A 24247-nucleotide genomic window follows, 5' to 3' on the forward strand; every position below is an offset into this window, starting at 1 on the left:
GCCTACTTTAGGCTTCAAAAATGCTCTTCGGAAAACTACGGTTGACGTCACGGACACTATGTCCATGTTTTTGTACAGTCTATGGTATTCACACACATTTTCATGTTTTTCCTTAAGGATCATACAGAGGTCTAGTTTTTGGAAAATTGTAGCTGGTTCATTGCTGGTCCAAGGTGGTTTACCAGCTGTAATCTGCTTGATCAAGGTGATCTGACAGATTGAAACCAGTGTAGTCCAGCTAATCAACCATCTAGACCAGCTATATGTGTAAAATGGCCTGTTTTATTCAAGTAGAACCTATAAAACTAGTGAACATCAGGAGTTGGTTTTATCTGGAATTTCCACAAGTGTATATACTACCAAACATACGAAAATTTTTTTACCAGATTTTTGACAAAATTTTATTGTCATTTGCAGAACGTGATGCTTTTGACACGTTATTGGATCATGCACCTGACAAACTGAACGTAGTGAAAACGGTAAGAACTGGATTCGGATGGGACGGTACTGATTATTATCCAAAATGAACCTTCAATGTCTGTTTCTTCAGTCGCTGATTACATTTGTGAATAAACACTTGAACAAACTGAACCTGGAGGTGACGGAGCTGGAATCACAGGTATAAACATCATCTGTTAACTCTCACACAGATCTTTACAATCAAAACCGCTTAAAAACCTCTTCGTGTGTGTGTGTGAAGTTTGCAGATGGTGTCTATCTGGTGTTGCTGATGGGATTGTTAGAAAATTACTTTGTGCCGCTGTACAACTTCTACCTCACGCCTGAAAGCTTCGAACAGAAGGTAAGCGTGCCATAGGGTGGTCTAATATGGACTGGTGAGGTCTGAAGTGGACTGAATTGTTCTGTTGGGGTCGAATGAAGTCTAATGGAGCTTGAACAGACTCAGATGTGGACTTGAGTCTGATATGGTGCATTTTGATCTGATGTGGACTGATGTGGTTTGATGAGGTCTGATTTGTATTAATTGAATACCTCATCAAACCCCATCAGCCTACATCAGACCAAAATGCACCATATCAGACTCAAGTCCACATCTGAGTCTGTTCAAGCTCCATTAGACTTCAATGAATACAAATCAGACCTCATCAAACAACATCAGCCTACATCAGACCAAAATACACCATATCAGACCACATCAAACCATTATCAGACCTTATCAGATTTCACACACAGACCACATCAGTCTCATTAGATGAATAGTATTTATAAAGTTTGATTGGGTCTGATGTGGACTTAAGTCTTACAGTGCCTGATGCGGTTTGATTTGTTTTCAGATACCTCATTCAATTGCAACCGACCCTGTCAGATTTCATGAATCCACATCAGACTACATCAAACAACACCATACTAGACCACATCAGAACCAATCAGACTTCATGAATGCTGTTCAGACTATATCAGACCACATCAATCTCGAATAGTATTTATGAAGTCTGATGTGGACTTGAGTCTAATGTGAAATCATTAAGTCTGACAGGGTCTGATGTGGCTTGATGAGGACAGGTTTATTTTCAAATGCCTTATTAGAAGTGCATCATGCCCTGTCAGACATTATGAATCCACATCAGACTACATCAAACCACTTCACAGCATATCAGACCACATTAGACTAAGCAAGTCCACATCAAAACTTATCAGAGCCAGTCTGATTACATTGTAAATACTTCTCAACGAGTCTGTGGTCTGATGTGGACTTGTGAAGTCTGATGGAATCTGATCTGGTCTGATGCGGGCTTCTTAAGTCTGATTATGTGGTGGTTATGGAATCCTTATGGCATTAAACTCACAATTACCTGAGCTTTTCTATTTTATAACATATAAAACTGGTTTTGTACTAATTACTAAAGAAAGGATTGCTAGAGTGTTTTTCTCTCTGTTTTTCTCTAGGTGCATAATGTCGCATTTGCTTTTGAGCTCATGCAAGATGGTGGATTACAGAAACCCAAAGCACGACCAGAAGGTACCAGAAAAATCAGTGCCAGCAATGTTACATCAGGGACAACCTTTAGACATCATAACAGACTAGCGCGTTGTCTGCACCTGTTCATGGTGTTAACCACATTATCCACTAGATGGAGATGTTCCTCAATTGATGCAGCACACTGTACTTCCCCTGATGACTCTCACTAAACATACTGTGTTCCTTCACAATGACAGGTAACATATTCAAGCCCCTGTCTGTTTAACAGCGAATCTGTTGTTTGTGTCCTGCAGACGTGGTGAACTTGAATCTGAAGTCAACACTCAGGGTGCTTTACAACCTTTTCACCAACTACAAGAACTCAGAGTAACACTGAAAGCGATGCGAGGAAGGTTGCTACATGCCTCATTGACGCCAGGATGTCTGCGCTCACACATTTCTGGTGTTACTTTTGTACATAAGAATGAAATATTTTGTATTATTTGGCTTATTTATGCCCAGAATCGAATGTATCCAGCCTTAATGATGTATCAGTGTAGCAGCTCATTAAAATATTTTATTTTTCTCGCATTTGACTTACGTAAACAAGGCCTGCCACTGCTTTAAGCACTACACCGGAATGACTTTTTGTCCTGGAATGCACTGTGTATTTTATTCTAATAGAATGCTGTAATTATTTCAAATAAACAAGGACTTCCTACATTCTGGAATGAATTAATTTGGACATTTTGACTCTGAATTTGAACAGAGGGTCTTGATGGTCTCAAAAAATTAATTTATAGAGTTTTTTTGATCAAAATAAGCAGCTGAGTATCACGTCTTCATACACAGAATTATTCATACTTAAAAACCTTGGTCCATATAGATATTTCACCTTCATGCACACAGGTTTAAAGATTCATTTGTGGGTGTGATTCATTATGACAGACCTACACTGTACCTTTAATTTATTTAGAACTGTTTGCTACAAGAAGCATCATTATAAGTATTGCTCACGCCTAGTGTTATAGATTTGCAACAGCCAAATGATACATATTAAACTTGTAACTTTTTGAGTTTGTGCTGGAGACAGTAGTGATTCAAATTCTGGGGTTCAATGATGTCCTATTATAGAATATTGGGGTTGGGTTAATTTGACTTCGGCCAATAAGCAACCTCACTAGAAACACATTACCAATAAATCTGAACACCCATGCAATGTCCTGGCAACCACCTACAAAACCCAAGAAATTACACAGCAACACCCCAGAAACCAGCCAGAGCACTGTACCAACCATATAGCAACTCCCTAGCAACCATCCAGAACACTTCAGCAACTGCATAACGATACCTTAGCCACCACTGGCAACACTCTAGCAAGCACCTAGAACACCTAAGCAACCACATAGCATCATGTAAAAACACTCAGAACACCTTAGCAACCGTGTATCAATGCCCTGGCAACCACACAGTAACTACACACACAGTACCTTACAAACCGCATAGCAACTCCCTAGCAACCATCCAGAATGATACCAACCACAGAAAATATCCAGGCGTGTAGTTTGAGTGGTTATTAAACTCAGACCATCTTAGCAACTGCATAGCATTCATATAACAACAACACAGCAATGTCCTAACAACCAACGCACAACACTCAATCAACTGCATATCAACACTCGAGTAACCACCTAGAATTCTCAACAAACCGCATAGCAACATAATAACAGACAGTCTGAAAACCTGGGAATCAAAAAAGCCATAGCAACCACCCAGATAACCCTACCAACTGCATAGCAACTCCCTAAAAACCATCCAGAACACCTCCGCAACTGAATAACAATGCCTTAGCAACAACCCAGAATACTGACGCAATCAGTGATTGAGTCTGAGTTGTTATTAGACTCGGACTGTCTTAACAACTGCATGAACTCATAAGGGACCCTACAGCAACACCCTGGCAACCAACTTACAACACTCAAGCAACCACATAGCAACCCTCTAGCAAACACCTAAGCAAACTGCATAGCATCTTGTAAGAACACTCAGAACACCTTAGCAACCACATAGCAGCATTCTAACCAACTACTCAGAACACCTTAACAACAGGCGACTGCCTAACAACACCCTAGCTAGTTTTGCATGGGCAAACCCCATTCTCATTTTCTTGGGAATACGTAAACCGTAGTTTCCAGTCTGATTGTATCTCTCAGAGTGACGCAGAATGTAAACACATCAACAGATGGGTGAGTCTGAATCTAAGTAATCCTGTTGTTTTCAGATGCTCCTTTGAGGGTCTTTTTTTCAGTTGTTTGTTCTGAATTCAAACTTGCGTTTAATGGGGGAATTCATTGGGATGGTAACCATGGTAACCCTCCAGCCCAAATTACCTCTGGTTTTTCTAGTCAAAGCGAGGCGTTCTCTCCATCACAGTAAGAGAGTGGAAAATATATGCAATTGTTGTTCTCAAACCTGGAGCATGTTATTTGAAGAGGAAACGTTGGATCACTATTTGGTTGTTTACTAGTAAGTGTTACTGACTCAAATGTCATGTTTAGGCCCCGTGCACAGCCTGTTAGAGGGTCTTATGTGTGTTTGATGCCGTGTATGACTGTTTAGAACATGATTTATGCTTCTACAAAATAGAACAAAATGTCTGGTTCTTTGTTTTTGTTTTTAGTCAATTCAGAAAGATGGTCGTTTGTGTTGTAGAAGTTGATCGATGCTTGTAGTAAAGGTGACGGACCGTTTGGATGACATTTCGTCTGCAGGCCCACTAGCCTTCTCCAGAAGTGTGGCGAGAGCCGAGGTGAAAGTTTTGACAACAAACAAGGCTGGACTGTATTCATGTATTTCTCTTTTATGTCTCAGATGTTTCTCCTACAATTGTTTTGGAGAATCAAAATGGATAAAATTGTACATGAATTAAAGCTATATAAAATGAATATGGATAACATCTCAGATAAAAGTGAGATATTTTTGACATACGAGCACAGTTTGAGACATTATTGAGATATTTTTTGACTTTTTCTTCTCAGGAGAAACATCTGTGAAGCTAAAGCTTCAATTTGCTTTCCATTTTACCTTATTGCTAGACATTAAAAGCAACAGTTCACTCTAAAATGAGAATTTTGATGCTTTTATGTACTTTCTGGACCTTAAAGGACGATTTTGTGTTCCACGACCGTAAATCTGGGCCAACTATTGTTTTAAAGAGGAAGAGATGGTTGAGATTTGAGACGGTCCTTTCTCTTTCCATCTTGTTTTTCTCTCCCGCAGCATGTTTTTGTTGTCAGAGAGGTTTATGTTTTGCCCGTCAGTCTGTGTTATGTCAATGTGGGCTGGCGTACGTGATGCAGGAAGGCAGAAATCTCCGAGCTCCATGTGTTCTCCTCCGTTCAGCGTGAGATCAGTGCCGACTCCCGCAGATGTCTGCTGTGTGTTGTGGAGATTCTCCGTCCTTGTGTTTTGACGTTTGAAGTCGGCTTCGGTTCGCCGTACTTCATCATTGCCATAAAAATGTCCATCCGAAAACAAAACCTCAAGATTAATCGCGTCCTTTAAATTCCCTCTGGACACAAACACGCAGACAGAACCCGAACGAGCATCACTTGGTTTTCGAACAGAAGCACTAGAAATCAAATGTCTGCTGAGTGAAACTATTAATACAGTTCACTTTTTGACAAAAACTGTTTTGAAACAGTCAAAAGAATGGCAGACTGTGCAGCTGAAGAGGAAAAGGGCGAATTCTCCAATCGTCAGGGTGAGCGATCATCACAACATCATGACAATGTCAGGACGGCTTCCCAATTTACATTCTTCAATGTAGGCCTAAAGTATGTACTTAGCTAATAATGGAAAAGAACAAAACTGGCTACAGTATATACACCAGTGTTGGCACAATATATACCTGACATAGGCTAGCCTATATCACTAAAATGTATGTTCTAAGAAACCACACATGTCTTAGTACTACTATTTACTTTTTATGCAGTATATACTGTGCAAAACATGCAAATGTTCTATATGCATGGAATACCTTTTTACGTATGCCATTATGTGTATTATACAACTAGAGCACACTAAACCGAACAGTATATCTCACATTGCAATGCGCTCAACTTGACCTCTCATTTCCAGTATAATGCGTGAACTGGGAATAATTACAGCCCTCATTTTTAATATATCTATTTTGACTTAATATTTGACCAAACTGTAAAGACTCTAAAATTGTCCTCAAAATTGAATTAAAAACACCCAATCATATTTTTTGTAGAATTAGGCTACAGTCTTTTAAACAGTAAGAAGCCAATCAGAAAATGTTTTCTGTCCATGTCTTTTACAATTAAGCGATTCCTGACATTGGATTGGATGACAGGTCTTTGGAGGGTGTGGTTTCGGGAAAGGGTGTGTCTAATTAAGCCTAAACAACTGAAATTGCATGCAACTCATTTTAATTAATTTTCTATTTACTTTAGCTTTTTACATTAAAAAATGTACAATTGACAATTTTAAAAGAGACTTGCAACAAACTCCTCTTATACATTGCAAGGGGTTATGAGTTTTGAAAAGCATCAGAACGAGCTCAATGTGCACATTTGGCTTGCTATTTTTAATATACTAGGATTCAGAACACACTAATCCTAATCTTCCACACTATGTAGTAAGTATAGTATGTGAATTAGGATGCAGTCACAGTCTTTTATGAAGGACAGACCTAGTGTTTAGCTGAAAGCAAATAAGCATCCAGAGCCTGATAATGTGGCAAATGATGTGTTTTATTGTGGGTCTTAAGGAGCAGAGAGAAGAATGATCATTCAACCGACATCTTTAGAAGACCCCACACTCAACAAACTTAAAGAGGTGGGATACTTAACATCTTTTTAGGGTGGTGTGGCATAGTGGCTAATGCTCAGGGCTGATAACTGGAAGATTTCAGGTTTGAGTTATTAAAAACGTCTACTAATTCATTAGTTACTGTACTAACCAACCCTCTGATATCAATGAGAATCTCATTTCTTGAGGGGTGTCTGAATATCTGTGGATTTTTATGATGGACTCAGAGCAAGAGAATTATGAACAGGCACATTATTGGGTGAACCTCACATGCTTAAAAGAATAGTTCACCCAAAAATGAAAATTGGCTGAAAATGTACTCACCTTCAGACCATCCAAGATATAGGTGAGTTTGTTTCTTCATCAGAACAGATTTGTATAAATTCAGCATTACATCACTTGCTCACCAGTGGATCCTCTGCAGTGGATGGGTGCCGTCAGAATGAGAGTTTAAACAGTTGATAAAAACATCTCAATAATCCACAAGTAATCCACACCACTCCAGTCCATCAATTAATGTCTTGTGAAGTGAAAAGTTGCATGTTTGTAAGAAACAAAGTCATCATTAAAGCTGAACTTCAAACTTCACATCTGACCATCCCTTGTCCATCCCCTGTTGTCCTCTCACATCAAAATCCACCCACATATTTGTTTAGAGCTGTTTTGGACTGTTTTGGCTTGTAAATGGTGCTTCATCCAAGCATATTTCTCTCCTGATTCAGATGAGATTACTTTTTGGAGAATCAAAATGGATAAAATTGTACATGAATTAAAGCTATATAAAATGAATATGGATAACATCTCAGATAAAAGTGAGATATTTTTGACATACGAGCACAGTTTGAGACATTATTGAGATATTTTTTGACTTTTTCTTCTCAGGAGAAACATCTGTGAAGCTAAAGCTTCAATTTGCTTTCCATTTTACCTTATTGCTAGACATTAAAAGCAACAGTTCACTCTAAAATGAGAATTTTGATGCTTTTATGTACTTTCTGGACCTTAAAGGACGATTTTGTGTTCCACGACCGTAAATCTGGGCCAACTATTGTTTTAAAGAGGAAGAGATGGTTGAGATTTGAGACGGTCCTTTCTCTTTCCATCTTGTTTTTCTCTCCCGCAGCATGTTTTTGTTGTCAGAGAGGTTTATGTTTTGCCCGTCAGTCTGTGTTATGTCAATGTGGGCTGGCGTACGTGATGCAGGAAGGCAGAAATCTCCGAGCTCCATGTGTTCTCCTCCGTTCAGCGTGAGATCAGTGCCGACTCCCGCAGATGTCTGCTGTGTGTTGTGGAGATTCTCCGTCCTTGTGTTTTGACGTTTGAAGTCGGCTTCGGTTCGCCGTACTTCATCATTGCCATAAAAATGTCCATCCGAAAACAAAACCTCAAGATTAATCGCGTCCTTTAAATTCCCTCTGGACACAAACACGCAGACAGAACCCGAACGAGCATCACTTGGTTTTCGAACAGAAGCACTAGAAATCAAATGTCTGCTGAGTGAAACTATTAATACAGTTCACTTTTTGACAAAAACTGTTTTGAAACAGTCAAAAGAATGGCAGACTGTGCAGCTGAAGAGGAAAAGGGCGAATTCTCCAATCGTCAGGGTGAGCGATCATCACAACATCATGACAATGTCAGGACGGCTTCCCAATTTACATTCTTCAATGTAGGCCTAAAGTATGTACTTAGCTAATAATGGAAAAGAACAAAACTGGCTACAGTATATACACCAGTGTTGGCACAATATATACCTGACATAGGCTAGCCTATATCACTAAAATGTATGTTCTAAGAAACCACACATGTCTTAGTACTACTATTTACTTTTTATGCAGTATATACTGTGCAAAACATGCAAATGTTCTATATGCATGGAATACCTTTTTACGTATGCCATTATGTGTATTATACAACTAGAGCACACTAAACCGAACAGTATATCTCACATTGCAATGCGCTCAACTTGACCTCTCATTTCCAGTATAATGCGTGAACTGGGAATAATTACAGCCCTCATTTTTAATATATCTATTTTGACTTAATATTTGACCAAACTGTAAAGACTCTAAAATTGTCCTCAAAATTGAATTAAAAACACCCAATCATATTTTTTGTAGAATTAGGCTACAGTCTTTTAAACAGTAAGAAGCCAATCAGAAAATGTTTTCTGTCCATGTCTTTTACAATTAAGCGATTCCTGACATTGGATTGGATGACAGGTCTTTGGAGGGTGTGGTTTCGGGAAAGGGTGTGTCTAATTAAGCCTAAACAACTGAAATTGCATGCAACTCATTTTAATTAATTTTCTATTTACTTTAGCTTTTTACATTAAAAAATGTACAATTGACAATTTTAAAAGAGACTTGCAACAAACTCCTCTTATACATTGCAAGGGGTTATGAGTTTTGAAAAGCATCAGAACGAGCTCAATGTGCACATTTGGCTTGCTATTTTTAATATACTAGGATTCAGAACACACTAATCCTAATCTTCCACACTATGTAGTAAGTATAGTATGTGAATTAGGATGCAGTCACAGTCTTTTATGAAGGACAGACCTAGTGTTTAGCTGAAAGCAAATAAGCATCCAGAGCCTGATAATGTGGCAAATGATGTGTTTTATTGTGGGTCTTAAGGAGCAGAGAGAAGAATGATCATTCAACCGACATCTTTAGAAGACCCCACACTCAACAAACTTAAAGAGGTGGGATACTTAACATCTTTTTAGGGTGGTGTGGCATAGTGGCTAATGCTCAGGGCTGATAACTGGAAGATTTCAGGTTTGAGTTATTAAAAACGTCTACTAATTCATTAGTTACTGTACTAACCAACCCTCTGATATCAATGAGAATCTCATTTCTTGAGGGGTGTCTGAATATCTGTGGATTTTTATGATGGACTCAGAGCAAGAGAATTATGAACAGGCACATTATTGGGTGAACCTCACATGCTTAAAAGAATAGTTCACCCAAAAATGAAAATTGGCTGAAAATGTACTCACCTTCAGACCATCCAAGATATAGGTGAGTTTGTTTCTTCATCAGAACAGATTTGTATAAATTCAGCATTACATCACTTGCTCACCAGTGGATCCTCTGCAGTGGATGGGTGCCGTCAGAATGAGAGTTTAAACAGTTGATAAAAACATCTCAATAATCCACAAGTAATCCACACCACTCCAGTCCATCAATTAATGTCTTGTGAAGTGAAAAGTTGCATGTTTGTAAGAAACAAAGTCATCATTAAAGCTGAACTTCAAACTTCACATCTGACCATCCCTTGTCCATCCCCTGTTGTCCTCTCACATCAAAATCCACCCACATATTTGTTTAGAGCTGTTTTGGACTGTTTTGGCTTGTAAATGGTGCTTCATCCAAGCATATTTCTCTCCTGATTCAGATGAGATTACTTTTTCACTGAAGAAAGCAATATTATGTATTATGGCATCATATTTTCTTACAAACACAGTTTTTCGCTTCACAAGATATTAACTGATGGACTGGAGTGCTGTGGATTACTTGTGGATTATTGTGATGTTTTTATCAGCTGTTTGGACTCTCATTCTGACGGCACCCATTCACTGCAGAGCATCCATTGCTGAGCAAGTGATGTAATGCTACATATCTGCAAATCTGCTCCGTTGAAGAAACAAACTCATCTACATCTGGCGTGAGGATGTGTACTTTTTCAGCAAATTTCCATTTTTGGGTGAACTATTCTTGAATTGTCATAAAAATTAAGGCAAAATACAAAAAATGTTTCTAATAAAAGGCTTCTTTCTTTTCTTTTTTGAGGCGAAAGATAACCCTCTATATACAGTCTGTGCATGTTTTGATCCCAGGCAGGGTAGCGGGGGTTCAGTTACATATAGAGGAGATCGCATTGAGCACTGACGCCCAGGTACGGAAACTAGAGGTGATCCTGACAGCTCTCAACGAGACCTTAGGGCTGAATGAGGAAACGGCCAAATGGAATGTTAAACATGAGGCAATCAAATCAAATCTTGTCACTAACCTATTTACATATTTATAAGTATATGTCCACCGTTCTCCAGCCTTGTCATCTGTCAGTCATTCACAGTAGAGACCTTTTGGCTACAATGCATCTTCTGGTGGCTATGGCGAGGCATTTCCAACCCGATCTAGTCCTGCCTGTAAATGTCAGCGTGGAGGTCATCCAGTGTGAGGTGATTAATATTGAAATTATTTAAATGTGTAAACTAAATGTTTCAAAATTACACTGGCCGTATATTAAAGAGGTTGTGAAGTCACTAACACCACAATACTGCTGTTTTAGGTGGTTGCTAGGGTGTTGCCAATATAATATAATTTTCAAAATTCATCCCTGCATATTATTTAAAAAAATGAATATGCATATTGTAAAGAGCAATTATTTTCAATTTATTTGTCATTGCATATTTGAAAAATTACTATGCATAATATAATGGAAAAAAATGATTTAATGTTTTTATAACTTTTCACAGTTTGTGACTGCATATTATTTGAAAAATGAAAATTTTAAAATGAATATGCATATTTTAATGAACAATTGTTTTCATAATTTTCACAACTCATTATTGCATATTATTTAAAAAATAATATGCATATTATAATGAACATTTGTTTTCATTATTTCTTACAATTCATCACTGCATATTTAAAAAAATCAATATTTATATTATAATGAAAACAAATGATGTCATATTTTGTCATAATTAATCATTCCATTTTTTTTTAATCGGCATGCATATTATAATTTTTTCATAACATTTTACAGTTTATCATTACAAAATATTTGTAAAAGTCATATGCATATTATAATGAAAAATTGCTTAATTTTTGGAACACAATTCATCATTGCATATTATTAGAAAAATGTATATGTATTTTATAAAAAAGGGGGAAAAAATTCTGCTCATGTAAAAAACAAAAAAAACTTTTCCTGCTCATGTATCAAATCTGCACATCAAGAGAAAATGTTATTAACCAATATTATAAGAGCCTGATATCCATCATCCAATCAAATCCAAATGGAATCAAGTCCCACATTATTCATTTTGAATATTCACTGAGCAGTTAAATTACATTACAGAAGTCAAATATTCACGTTGTCAGCATTCATTAAAATCTAATTTGTTAAACAGGTCACAAAAAGTGGCATCAAGGCAGACAGAATTCATCACATTTCAAAGGTTTGTGAAGAACCTCCTTCCCTATTAAACATTCAACTGCACTTTGGATCTCTGTGACACCATCCAAACCAGTGTTTTCATGGTCTGTTGTTTGTCTCCGCAGTAATTCCAGTGAAGTGCTTAAGAGAGAATCTAACAGTGAGTCAAATAGAGGCTGAACTCTGAGCCTTTTCATTTCCATATTTATAAGCATCAGTAACTTTCAGATAGTGGAGGCGTATAAAGAAGAAAGCGTTTGCTTCTTAATCTCTCTCTTGCAATGTCTTTGCAGAGGAATGTCCCATTGATGAGCTCTTCAAGCTGGAGGCTCACAAAATTGAGACCGTGAAAAAGTTGCGATTTAGTTTGATACGTCTCTAAATGAAGCCTTTGACACATGTCTTTCACAGCTTCATTAAGTTTTCTTTCCTACAGGCCATTTTGCACTTAGTGAATAAGAACGTCATCTCTGGGACTGAATGTGACAGACCTCGACAAACAGGTATGCTAACCCTAGTTTAAAAGCCTCATGGTGCATTTTTTTCTAGAGGTCAACTTAAAGGTTAAAGGAATAATCCGCCCAAAAATTAACATTTGCTGAGAATGTACTTAGCCTTAGGCCACTCAAAATGTAGATGTAGATGAGTTTGTTTCTTCATCAGAACAGATTTTATTAAGATGTTTTTACCTTCAAACCATTGCTTCCAGCTAATACTTTATTTGAGTTGTCTATCTATAATATTCGTCTGAATCAGGAGAGAAATACGCACAGATCAAGCACCGTTTAAAACAAGTGGAAACAGTCCAAAACAGTTGTAAACAAATATGCTGGTGGGTTTTGAAGTGAGAGGACAATAGGAAATTGATTTTTTAGAATTAAATGATCACACAAATATATATATATATTTAGCAATACATGCCTTTTATGGGCTTGTTTCTGACGTCTCATGTTTTGTTAGTTTGCAGATGGAGTGATTCTGCTCTTGTTGGTCGGTCAGTTGGAGGACTTCTTCATACCACTCTGCGAGTTCTTCCTTTGTCCTGTCGGGAGCTCAGAAATGGTGAGAACCTGAGAGAACCTTAGAGTTTTGCATTTGCACTGAAACAAGAGAACCATGTTGTTAGTCAGCTCCATTTCGCTTTACAACAATAAGAAAAATTTAATCCAGGCTTATAGGATTTTACATCAGCGTAACTTCACACGCACCTCCAGGAAATGTCTCACCGTTGTATAATTAACGTCTCTTAGGATGACTGTGGATATGACAGCAGAGCAGCATAAGGCATGTTAGGAAACCGAGGGTAATGCAAAAGACAGAAATCAAAACTAATGATCTTATGGTTGCCAGAGAACTCGCAGTGTTGCAGATTTACATTACATTTAGTTGTTTGTTTTAAAACATTTTGATCTTTTTGTCATTGTTGCAGCTGCATAATGTGACACTTGCATTGGATCTTCTCATAGACCGAGGACTTCTGATTCAATCCATTGACCCGCAAGGTAATTAATTTGGGACAGTCTAAACCCTAGTGAGCTGCCTTGTTGTCAGGTGTGTACATCCCAAACAAAACCACTTGAGAAACTCAAATCTTATTAGGCAGCATTATTTTCCTGCCATCTGTTTGATATCATATATTGTTTAAAATGGTCTGTTTTTGACGTTTTAATCAAATATTTTTCATTTAATATGAAATATTTTCATAATAAATATTTTCTTGTCATTTTCAGTGTTTATTTATAATCAACAATTCTCTCACTTCCCCATCCAGCTTGAATTTATTTTTGCAAATGTAATAACATGAAGGATATGTGCACTACTACCGGAACTAAAACCCCTATTTGGGCTGTTTTTGTGTACTTCTTTAGTAGAATAGCTGTTATTTAGCATCTATTGTTGATCTGTCTGGTTGTTCATAAGCTCATTTCGCATGTTTCTCACAGATATTGTTTCCCAAGATGTTCCAGCCACTGCGAAAGTGCTGTATTACTTATTCAAGAGGCACAAAAACAAATAATCTAGTGACCCACCTTTCAATTTAATAAAACCTTTCATAATGCTTTAAATAATCAAATTCACTGTAAATGTGCATCTGTCTTCTGACTAAAAATCAGTGCACGGAGTTGACAGTCAGATTACTTTGGCACTCAGAATGTTAGAACACTTTAGAAGCAATTCTACAGAGTGTCTCTGATCCATAGAAGAGGCTTCAGAGAGAAAATGAGAGAACATGGCCACTCATCTCATCATGGAAATTGCTTTTGAATGCTGACAGCTTCAATTTAATGTCACCTTTTCATTTTCCCACTTTCCAGGTTTTTTTTTTTGGACAGATATGCATTAGTCTTTATGTATCACTCAACAGTTTTCTGTTGACTTTGTAGCTTGTTTTCGAATAAAAGTGGCGCGTATATCAGCTCTGAAACTACATAATTTCTTCTTCAATACTGGACTTATTTGTGAGTGTGTGTGTGTGTGTGTGTGTGCGTGCACCTATGTGACAAGCTTTATCACTTTGAAAAACCGTTTGTGGATATACTCCTATGTGCAGAACAGTAGATTTATTTATTATTATTATAAAACTAGATGTATTTATTATTAATGAAAAAAGGGAAATCCTTAGGTAAAATGTACTTTTCCATTGCTCGTTAGCTATAAAAACTCTGCTAAAATCATAAATATATTGTTAAACATTGGTCAGAGTGTGTGGACAAATTTCAACTGAACACTACAAACATATTATTTCTAAACTTCAGAGGAACTCAAGCTCATATTCTTGATGTCAACAGTAAAGGGCATATCTCACTGAGAATAGCCTCCATCCACCTCCGTAATTAAATTTTCTTAATGTGTGTTCTCTCAAATTGGATACAGTGAATGACTTCCATTTAATCCAAATGGCAAACGCATAATGGGCGGTTTAAGAGAGTCTCCTCTCAGCGAATGGGCCGGGATTCGAGGTGCGGGTGGATGGATGCTCTGATGGTGTTTTAATGGTGAATTGCCCTTGGGTACTTTTTTTACCATTGCTGTTACCGAGCAGAAAACTTATGAGAAGCTGACATTTTTCATCCTAACGCCCATCTGTTATTCGTTTATATTCATAACCGCAATTTTTCAGCCTTACTTATCCCTTGCCGTGGGTGATAGTGTCATAAAAATGAATGAAATCTGTAGGATGGCGAGCGGTAAGAAAGCAGATTGCAGTAGAGACGTGTAGGTGGTTTGGACAGACAGATGGACAGAATTTCTGGAAATTCTCACATTAGTAACTTTAAAAGCAGCCTACGTAATGACCCCGAGTGACCAGACGACACCCTGTGAGACACAACATATCCGTCGCTGTCCAGTTTGCCCTCTGCGTTCACTCCGAACCATGTAATGACCTGGTGGGGCAATTTCTAGGGTTGATGGGGGGGACGAATGGTTTAAATGAATACAGACGCCAGCAACGTATGACTGAAACTCCCTGCTGATGTCTCATCATCTCATGCCTAGAGCAAGAAAGGCGTCTGAGTCACTGCTGGAGATAATGCTTCACTGAGAAACCCAAACTGTGGTAAGAACAACACAAACAAAAAATGTAACTGTCTAAAAGTTTATTTTTCCTGTGTTGTACAAATTTGACAAAGTATAACACAATGCTACTTTGTATATATAGTACCCACTTGTGAAACAATGACGAGAGTTTACCAGACCAGCTGTTGCGAGGTAAAAGCCACAAAGCCGTACGAACAGGTGAAGATTGACAGTAAGGCAACTGTTGATGTAGAGACAGGAGCGCGACATTGGATTTTTAGGTAAACACTGTAATTTATTGTACGTGAAAAGGTTTTCCAGCAGTGACTTGAGAGTTGCAATTGCTTGTAGCAAATCTCGGCTTTCAGTTCAAGCTTCCATAGTGGTGAGAATCTAATTATGAGAATTATGACTTTCCTTGTTTCCTAAAACGTTATGTTTATTAAAGGGGTCATATGATGCGATTTCAATTCTTCCTTTCTCTTTGGAGTGTTACAAGCTATTGGTGCATAAAGAAGATCTGTAAAGTTGCAAAGACTAAAGTCTCAAATCCAAAGAGATATTCTTTATAAAAGTTAAGGCTTGTCCACGCCCTCCTAAAATGGCTCATTTAAACACGCCCCCACATGTCTACATCACTGTGTGGGAAGATTTGTATAACACCGCCCAAATGTTCACGCAAAGAAAGAAGGTGTAACTTTTATTCTCGCTGTAGTATTGTTGTTACCGCCGCCATGTCGTGAAGACGCTGTGTGTTTCGTTGTGAAAGCGAAACTACTTTGTTTGGTCTTCCAAAAGAGGACGATATCTGCTTCGTCATGCCTAGAGCTGATCTGTGCTGGTCGCTGAGGAAATACATCGACTTCGCGCTGTGGATCACCGGATCGGCTTTCACCGTGGACGAAGCGGAGTCCAGCCCGGGGTCGTCTGGATGGCCACATATATGGCCACGCTAGATAGAAATCGCAATACAAACTCCTCCTGGATCCTTTTTTCATGGGTGAATTTTTCATGTCAAATAGAATCAAAAGGAAAATAATAAATTATATTTTATGTAAAGAAAACAAAGCTTATTTAAAAACTATTTAGATTTCTTATATTTTGTATAGCCTAATTAAACTTAATTATACAAAATTGTTTAAACTTAAAAATAAACAATAAAAAATTATTGTGCTGCTTTTCATTTCATGTTATTTTAAAGTTTAATTAATATTTTTACTGCAATAAAGTAAAAAAATACTGTATTGTAATTAGAATCATTTTATATAATCAGTTGAATTTTGTGGAATGGTTTTAATTTGGGAAAATATGTCAAATTCTCAAATGAACAAACATTTTAGTAAACAAACACACCAGGGTGCAAGCTTTGTAAATAATGAGTGAATTTTGCAGAAAATCCGTGGGCAGTGATTTCATGCAGGCCTAGCAATGCCCAAACATCTTTAGCAGTTTCCATATTCTAACAGATGATGAATCACAGTCGATCCTCTTGCCAGCTGACATATTTAAACTCACACCTGCTCAAACCATCTGATCACCTCCACCTTGAGCTCGTTTCTGAACCACCAATTACTTCAGTCCAAAGGTGGTGAAGCCACAGCAGCATTGTTTTGCATGAGTCTAATTGGGCTGCTGTCTGCCAAAAACTGCACTGTGGACTTCTACCAACAGACATATTCTAAATGTATTGCTGAAAAAACGCTGTAATCAGTTTGGTGCGGAATCCAAGACTGAATAGCTTGTTTTATATACTTGCTCATCAGTGCACATGAAGTAAGTTTGTAACTTTGAACACTTTGAAGTTTGATATTTTCTGTTTTGATGACATCTACTTGGCTAATTTCCAGATGTTCTTTGATCTTTTGTTGCTCTTCAATTAATAATTTCTATTAAATATTCATTGACCAAATCCTAAAATCATAGGGATATGATTGAGTGATGAAAATGCCCTAAACTTAAAATATGAAATCTGATTGGCTGACTGTAATATTCTTCCATCACAAGCAATGATGTTGATGAAGGAACATGTTCTACTTGGCTAAATTGAGTTTAGCTAAATTTCAACAGGCATGAGACGCTGATACCCAGCTAACAATGAACGTTTTCAGAACTTTGGCTAATGTTCTGGCAGAGTTCTCTCAAAGTTATGAACAAATGTTCTTCCAGTAATACTAATAGGACACTTGTTCAGAGTTATCTGATCTTTAATAATGTTCTCAAAATGTTAGCACAAAAACATTTATACATTGTTTAATTTCTAAAATGCTTGAGTTGGATCTTCGTGTGTGTTTTTTTTTTTTTTTTTAATTCAAAAGTAACGTTCTCATAATGTCTGGAAGATTATTAAATGGAATGTATCCTCAAGGAGCCGTTCACACAGAAAGTGTTTTTCCAGTCCAATGTGGTACTTTGTTGTTTTTCTATGTAAATGTGTTAGACGTCTTCTGCAGCATCTTGCACACGAGCGGCTTGTTAAGAAGGCGTGTCACTTTAAAAGAACTTCAACTTTTACACACAGTGCCAAACATCAATGTCAGTTCAAAAAGAGTGGACTAATCAGAAGACCCCAGAGGCGGGACAAGCCTTGCAGGCTCCATAGCAAGTTGGCATGGCAACTGTTGTTTTTTTTAAAGGGGTCACACGATGCGATTTCAATTTTTCCTTTCTCTTTGGAGTGTTACAAGCTCTTGGTGCATAAAGAAGATCTGTAAAGTTGCAAAGACTAAAGTCTCAAATCCAAAGAGATATTCTTTATAAACTTTAAGAGTCAACCACGCCTACCTAAAACGGCTCGTTCTAACACGCCCCCACATGTCTACATCACTATGGGGGAAGATTTGCATAACGCCGCCCAAATGTTCACGAAAAAAGAGAAGGCATAACTTTTATTCTCGCTGTAGTATTGTTGTTGCCGCCGCCATGTTGTGAAGACGCTGTGTATCGTTGTGAAAGTGAAACTACTTTGTTTGGTCTTCCAAAAGAGGACGATATCCGCTTCGTTCAGCTGATCCATGCTGGTCGCTGAGGAAATATATAAACTTCGTGCTGTGGATCAGCAGATCGGCTTTCACCGTGGATGAAGTGGAGTCCAGCCCGGGGTCGTCACATGTGGTTGCCGCAAGCCTGTTCTCAAGCCCGCCCGCCTCTGCTCACTCAAGCCCGCTGTGTTTCGTTATGAAAGCAAAACTACTTTGTTTGGTCTTCCAAAAGAGGACACGACTAGAAATCAGTGGTTAAGTTGTATTTACAACACTGTTCCAGAACACTTCAACCCAAATATTCAGATGTGTGCAGCACATTTTATGGAGGACTGTTTCCTGATCCTGGAAGAGTAGACCACAATGCCGGCTGTTCTGACTCACAGACTGTAAGTAAGGTGTTTTATTATTATTTTTTATATAAATAATTTGCCACTGATGATTCAAACACGAGTTTTGAGCAGTGTAGAGTAGGGCTTGTCGTTTGTCATTTCTCCGATCACAAATGCAGACATGGTTTTATGTTTACGAGGTGCGATGCCACGCATAAAAAGACAGTACAAGTCATTATAATCTGTAATTATATCCCCACTGGATGCAACAAATGCCTCGTTTATAATGGGTTTGAATGTTTTTATCTCGTCGCTCCGGCCGGACAGGGCATCATCACAGTATGGTGAGGGGCGTAACATTTCCGTCACACGCTTGAGGTATTCGGCCAATCACAACGCACTGGATAGCTGGCCAATCGGAGCACACTTCGCTTTTCAGACCGATGCGCTTTTTAAAAATCGACGTGTTTCAGAAAGGTGGGGCATAGAGGAGAAACAATGTACAGTATGTGGAAAATGTGTTTTTTGAACCTGAAATCCCATAAAAACCTTTCATTTCACCAAATACACAAAATAATGTTCTTTTTAGCAACATCATATGACCCCTTTAATATTTAATGGCAACATGGCGGAGGCGGCATTCCTCTGCGCTTTTTAAAAATCGACGTGTTTCAGAAAGGTGGGGCATAGAGGAGAAACAATGTACAGTATGTGGAAAATGTGTTTTTTGAACCTGAAATCCCATAAAAACCTTTCATTTCACCAAATACACAAAATAATGTTCTTTTTAGCAACATCATATGACCCCTTTAATATTTAATGGCAACATGGCGGAGGCGGCATTCCTCTGCGCTTTTTAAAAAAAAACATTCCTGAGCACTGCATCCCATGTTTTTAGTTCTGTGTGATCAGCCCCTTAATGTTCACATAACACAACCATTTGGACATTTTGAATGTTCAGAGAACATGCAGAAGTTACTTTTTTTTTCTTTTCTTTTTTTTTTTTTTTTTTAAATAACATTAGCAAAACATTCTTAGAACTTATTTTTGTTAGCTGGGTAATGCCTTGCAAAACCAAGGTAAACAAAGGCCAATAAAAAAAAAAGTTTTGTAAGTGTCTCCTGTTCAAAGGAGTGTGGAATCATGTGTTTATTTTGGCATTTCACTCAGAAACTAAATTCTAAATTAACTCAACCGATCGATATCAATAATAGAGATCTTTAAACAATGTGACAAACATTCACAATGAACTTTTCAGGGCATGAAACAAAATTAATTTAACACATTTTGCCACCTCACTTATTCTTACAGATGAGAAAATGTCAAATCACAACAGTAGTTAAAAACAGACTTTCACGTACGATTTCATTTGATATCACCGCAAAACCCCCCGCGACATGAGTTTTGATATTTACTGCAAAAAAGGTCATTTAACTTCTACTGAGTTATGAGAGTGATTGGATGTTTTAAATGATGTTTGACAACTTCATTCATCACTCAGCGTTTTCCCTGACTACTGTACGAATAAATAAACGGACACTGCACAGTTACAGAGAGTTTAATCCGGAAGAGCTCACAAAAAGGTGCAGAAACGGCTACATAGGACATCCAAAGATGTCCAGGGTGAGTTCTGTGTCCATCGAAGTTCATTTCATTTTGGTCTGATTTCTGCTTCCAGAGTTCCACAAATCTCGGTGCAGCTGCTCTACAGAATCTCTCGTTCCACCACTGGACCATTTCCAGTTGGCTCTGAGTTGAGGTTCTGGGTTTGTCAAGCGGTTGAAGGACGTGTCCTGTGAGATTTGGACCACATCGAGAGGCTTGGGGCAAACGGGCCCTGTGACATGTAGGTCCATATGGCAGGGGCATGTACTACAGTATGTTTCCCATAATGCACTTCCTCACCTGGGGACTCCAACAGTTGGTCCTTACATATGGTAAGTCTCTGTTTAAAAAAAAAAAAGCATAAGGAATTGATTAGTAAAAAAAACTGGAACAAAAACAATGGTAATTAAATGTTACAATTTTTAAAAGAACCATTTTCTATTTGAATACTTTTTTCAAATGTCGTTTCTGTGATGCAAAGCTGAAATGGTTTTTTCCTTTTTTTTTTTTTTTTTTTTTTTTCAGGATTCTTTGAAGAGTAGAAATTTCAAAAGACAAGGATTTATTTGAAACCGAAATAGAATGCAAGATACATTTCTTTACTGTCATTTTTAAAAATCAATTTAATGCGTCCTTGGTGAATAACTGTTTTCTTTTTTCAACTTCTTTTTACTTCACTTTTAAATGGTTCCCACAACAATATCAGAAACAACATTGACAATAATCAGAAATGTTTCTTGAGCAGCAAATCAGCATATTAGAATGATTTCTGAAGATCATGTGACACTGAAGACTGGAGTAATGATGCTGAAAATACAGCTTTGATCACAGGAATAAATTACTGTTTTAAAATATTCAAATAGAAAGCAGCTATACATTTTATGTAATAAAATTTCACTACTGTTTTTACTGTTTCTGAATAAATAAATGCGGTGAGCATAAGAGACCACTGTACTTCCAAAAACATTTAAAAAAATCTGGGACTGTATATATTATTTTTTTTAAACTTCTATGGTTTTGTTGTGTGACTGATATTAGTGAGAAAATGTGCCTGTTCACTAACTCTGGATCACACATCTGACAGATAATTAGCCCACTATATGGACTCTATTGCTGAATTAATTGGGCGAGACCAAGACAAGACACCTGACTGGAAGCTGACGATTTCATTACTGTACTATATACAGCATCTTATTGCAAACACCAAGATGCACATGCCTTGAACAGACCAGGAACTGTCTATTTAGAGAGAAAGATGTGTAAAGTGTTTTGATTGCTTTATTTGATGTTTAGAGGTGAGCTAAGAGGTGATGTAGAAGATAAGATATAAGGACCGCTGCAAAGCATCTGCTAAATGCAATTTATAAATGCATTTTTGAGTGCAGTATGCATCAGATAGTCCAAGTGTAACATGCACAGAAGCATTGTCTATTTGTGTAACTGGCAACTGTGTGTGTGTGTATCTGAAGAGGTGGACAACAGAAATGTCACACTCTGTGGCCTGTGTTTGGTACGGCTCTTGGAGCACACACACTCAAGAGTGGACATGACAAGTGCAGGTTTCACTGTGTGCTCTTACAGAAATCTGCCCACAGTACAAGAGAGGGAGAGGCAGTGAGTTGGCAGACCTTCTCTAATAATACACCATGTGCTGCCTCCGAGATCTTTCTCTGAATCCAGGTCATGGCTCTGGTGTGTGAAGCAGACATATGCACCCCTGACCAGACCGGGGCAAAGTGCATGCTGGGAGATCATTCCCAGAGCAGCAGGAGACTGAGAGGTTAGCCAGTGCTAACATTAGCGTAACATTAACCCAAAAGAACCATCAGCATAGAGCCAGACACATCAGTGTCTCTTCAAAATAGGTTTGGGAATTGTAATGCATTTAACAATTCCAGTTACACTCTTAAAAATAAAGGTTCTTCACGATGCCATAGAAGAACCTTTTTGTCTAAATGGTTCCATAAAGAACCTTTAACATCTGAAGAACCTTTCTGTTTCACAAAAGGTTCTTTGTGGCGAAAGAAGGTTCTTCAGATTACAAAAAAGTAAGAAAGACATGATTCTTTAAAGAACCTTTGATTGAATGGTTCTTTGTGGAACCAAAAATGGTTCTTCTATGGCATCGCTTGAAGAACCTTTTGAAGCACCTTTATTTTTAAGTGTTCTTAACAATTGATAATGCAGTCAATGTACATTACTACTGATATAATGCATATCTTTAGCAAAACATTATATAATTGTACATCATGTGAAAAAAAAATGTTTTAGGTCTCACAAACCTTAAGAATGACGTATAACATGACATCAATCTGGACAAACGATTTGCAGTTTAGGAAGTGAGTCATATTAATTGAGAAACTGCTCCAATTGATTAATAAGTGTTTGTGATTCACTAAAAAGAGTCAGTGATCTGCACTGTGTGACTGTGATTCACTAAAAGACCCGGCTCATGAGAATCATTCTCTCAGGAATTGGACTTCACTGGTCACGCTGCATGTTTGTAATTAGCTAAAAAGAACCAGCTCATATGAATCATTCTCATCACTGGTCACGCTGCATGTTTGTGATTCGCTAAAATGGACCGACTCAAGAATCATTAACTCTGAAATGGGACTTGACTGATCACTCAGTATGTTTAGCGCTTACAATAATTAAGCAAAGCACACATTTGCAGTATTTTAAGAACGCTAAAGAATACATGTGTGAGAATGTTAATGGAAACGAAAGCCATTGAAATTGATTCTGTATTTCATGTATTTATTTTTTGTTTAACTGTCTTTGCTCACAACCCTACTTGAATAGCTATTTTAAATTTCATTACATCTGTATCTCAATGACAGCGATACATTTAAACAAAGCAAATGGATAAATTTTTGTCAGGAGGAACGTCTGCGAAATAAAGACAAAAGACCCTTGTAATCCCTCGTGTGCCACCTAGATTCAGAAGAGATTTCTGCAATGTCGTAAAAGCAATAATGAACAGCCTAGCAATAAAGGTTTTCTCTTGTGTTTGACAATGTCCAAAAAAACATCAATCTGACATGCTGAGCAACCGGGGTCTAATCGCATAAACCATCAGAGAAGCTCAATGTGTCTTAAGGGGGCACTGAAATATGGCTCTTAATAAAATGTGTCCTGTTTATAGGCTTTTAAAGCTGATTCCCATGCATGACACGCCAGTCAAACCAGATGTTGCAAAGTGAACACACAAGATCTTCCCCTATCATTCCCCCGGGCCTCTGCCCTTCTCTAGATCACACAATATAAGAATCAGATGCCATTTAAAGACCCTGGCAGTGTTTTCTCAGGCCAGCAAGAGGAAAACGGCACGTAGCCCTCAAATAAAAACACAGTAAATGGGCAGAGAGTGATCTGACCCATATAAACGGCTTTATGAATAGACTGTAAGCAGGAATTTAACTTAGTTCTATTTTGGTCAGGGACCTCCATTTGTGGTCATCATTTTCTTTCTTTTTTTCTCTCTAATAGATGTTCCCCTCTGTGCTGGACTCAATTCAGGAAATTCCCACAATGCACATGGGGAAGGGGCTTTAAAGATCTCGAACATCTAACTCTGAGCCCTCTTATGAAAGGCTATTCAAGTCTCCAGCTAATACAATAACATGCTGTGCTGTTTCATTGCCACTAGACCTAATTTAGTATAGACTGCAGAGAAAACAAAACTCTAGCTGGCTATGTATTATTATCGTTGTTGTTATTATTATTATTATTAATACATATGTTTATATATACACACGTAATAATAATGATAATAAATCGTTATAGATCTGTTATTATTATTATTAATACATTTGTTTATATTTATATATATATATATATATATATATATATATATATATATATATATATATATAAAAAAA

The 24247-nt window shown here is 37.6% G+C and overlaps 1 protein-coding gene, 2 long non-coding RNA genes and 2 pseudogenes across 3 annotated transcripts in view; 4 read left to right on the plus strand and 1 right to left on the minus strand.

Moving 5' to 3' along the window:
• Window positions 1-2630, plus strand: part of LOC107561154 (beta-parvin-like) — a 16590-nt pseudogene extending 13960 nt beyond the window's left edge.
• Window positions 2631-4615: 1985 nt separating this feature from the next.
• LOC107561191 (uncharacterized) lies at window positions 4616-6784 on the plus strand. Its single transcript, XR_001605823.1, has 3 exons — window positions 4616-4730; window positions 5625-5684; window positions 6717-6784. It is a non-coding gene; the product is annotated as an uncharacterized lncRNA (long non-coding RNA).
• A 3800-nt stretch (window positions 6785-10584) lies between these two features.
• LOC107561189 (gamma-parvin-like) lies at window positions 10585-14330 on the plus strand (annotated as a pseudogene).
• A 2731-nt stretch (window positions 14331-17061) lies between these two features.
• The window catches only part of LOC107561190 (uncharacterized), a 43126-nt gene continuing 35940 nt past the window's right edge, over window positions 17062-24247 (plus strand). Inside the window, exon 1 of the long non-coding RNA XR_001605822.1 lies at window positions 17062-17221. This is a non-coding gene — a long non-coding RNA (uncharacterized lncRNA). The remainder of the gene's footprint in view (window positions 17222-24247) is intronic.
• The window catches only part of LOC107561188 (uncharacterized protein KIAA1644 homolog), a 16814-nt gene continuing 12923 nt past the window's right edge, over window positions 20357-24247 (minus strand). Inside the window, exon 4 of the mRNA XM_016245568.1 lies at window positions 20357-20703. Coding sequence (XP_016101054.1) covers window position 20703 — 1 coding nt within the window. The 3' untranslated portion in view covers window positions 20357-20702. The remainder of the gene's footprint in view (window positions 20704-24247) is intronic.

The sequence above is a fragment of the Sinocyclocheilus grahami genome, unplaced genomic scaffold (assembly GCF_001515645.1).
Source record: "Sinocyclocheilus grahami isolate Dianchi unplaced genomic scaffold, SAMN03320097.WGS_v1.1 scaffold759.1, whole genome shotgun sequence".
In the NCBI taxonomy this organism is placed as follows: domain Eukaryota; kingdom Metazoa; phylum Chordata; class Actinopteri; order Cypriniformes; family Cyprinidae; genus Sinocyclocheilus; species Sinocyclocheilus grahami.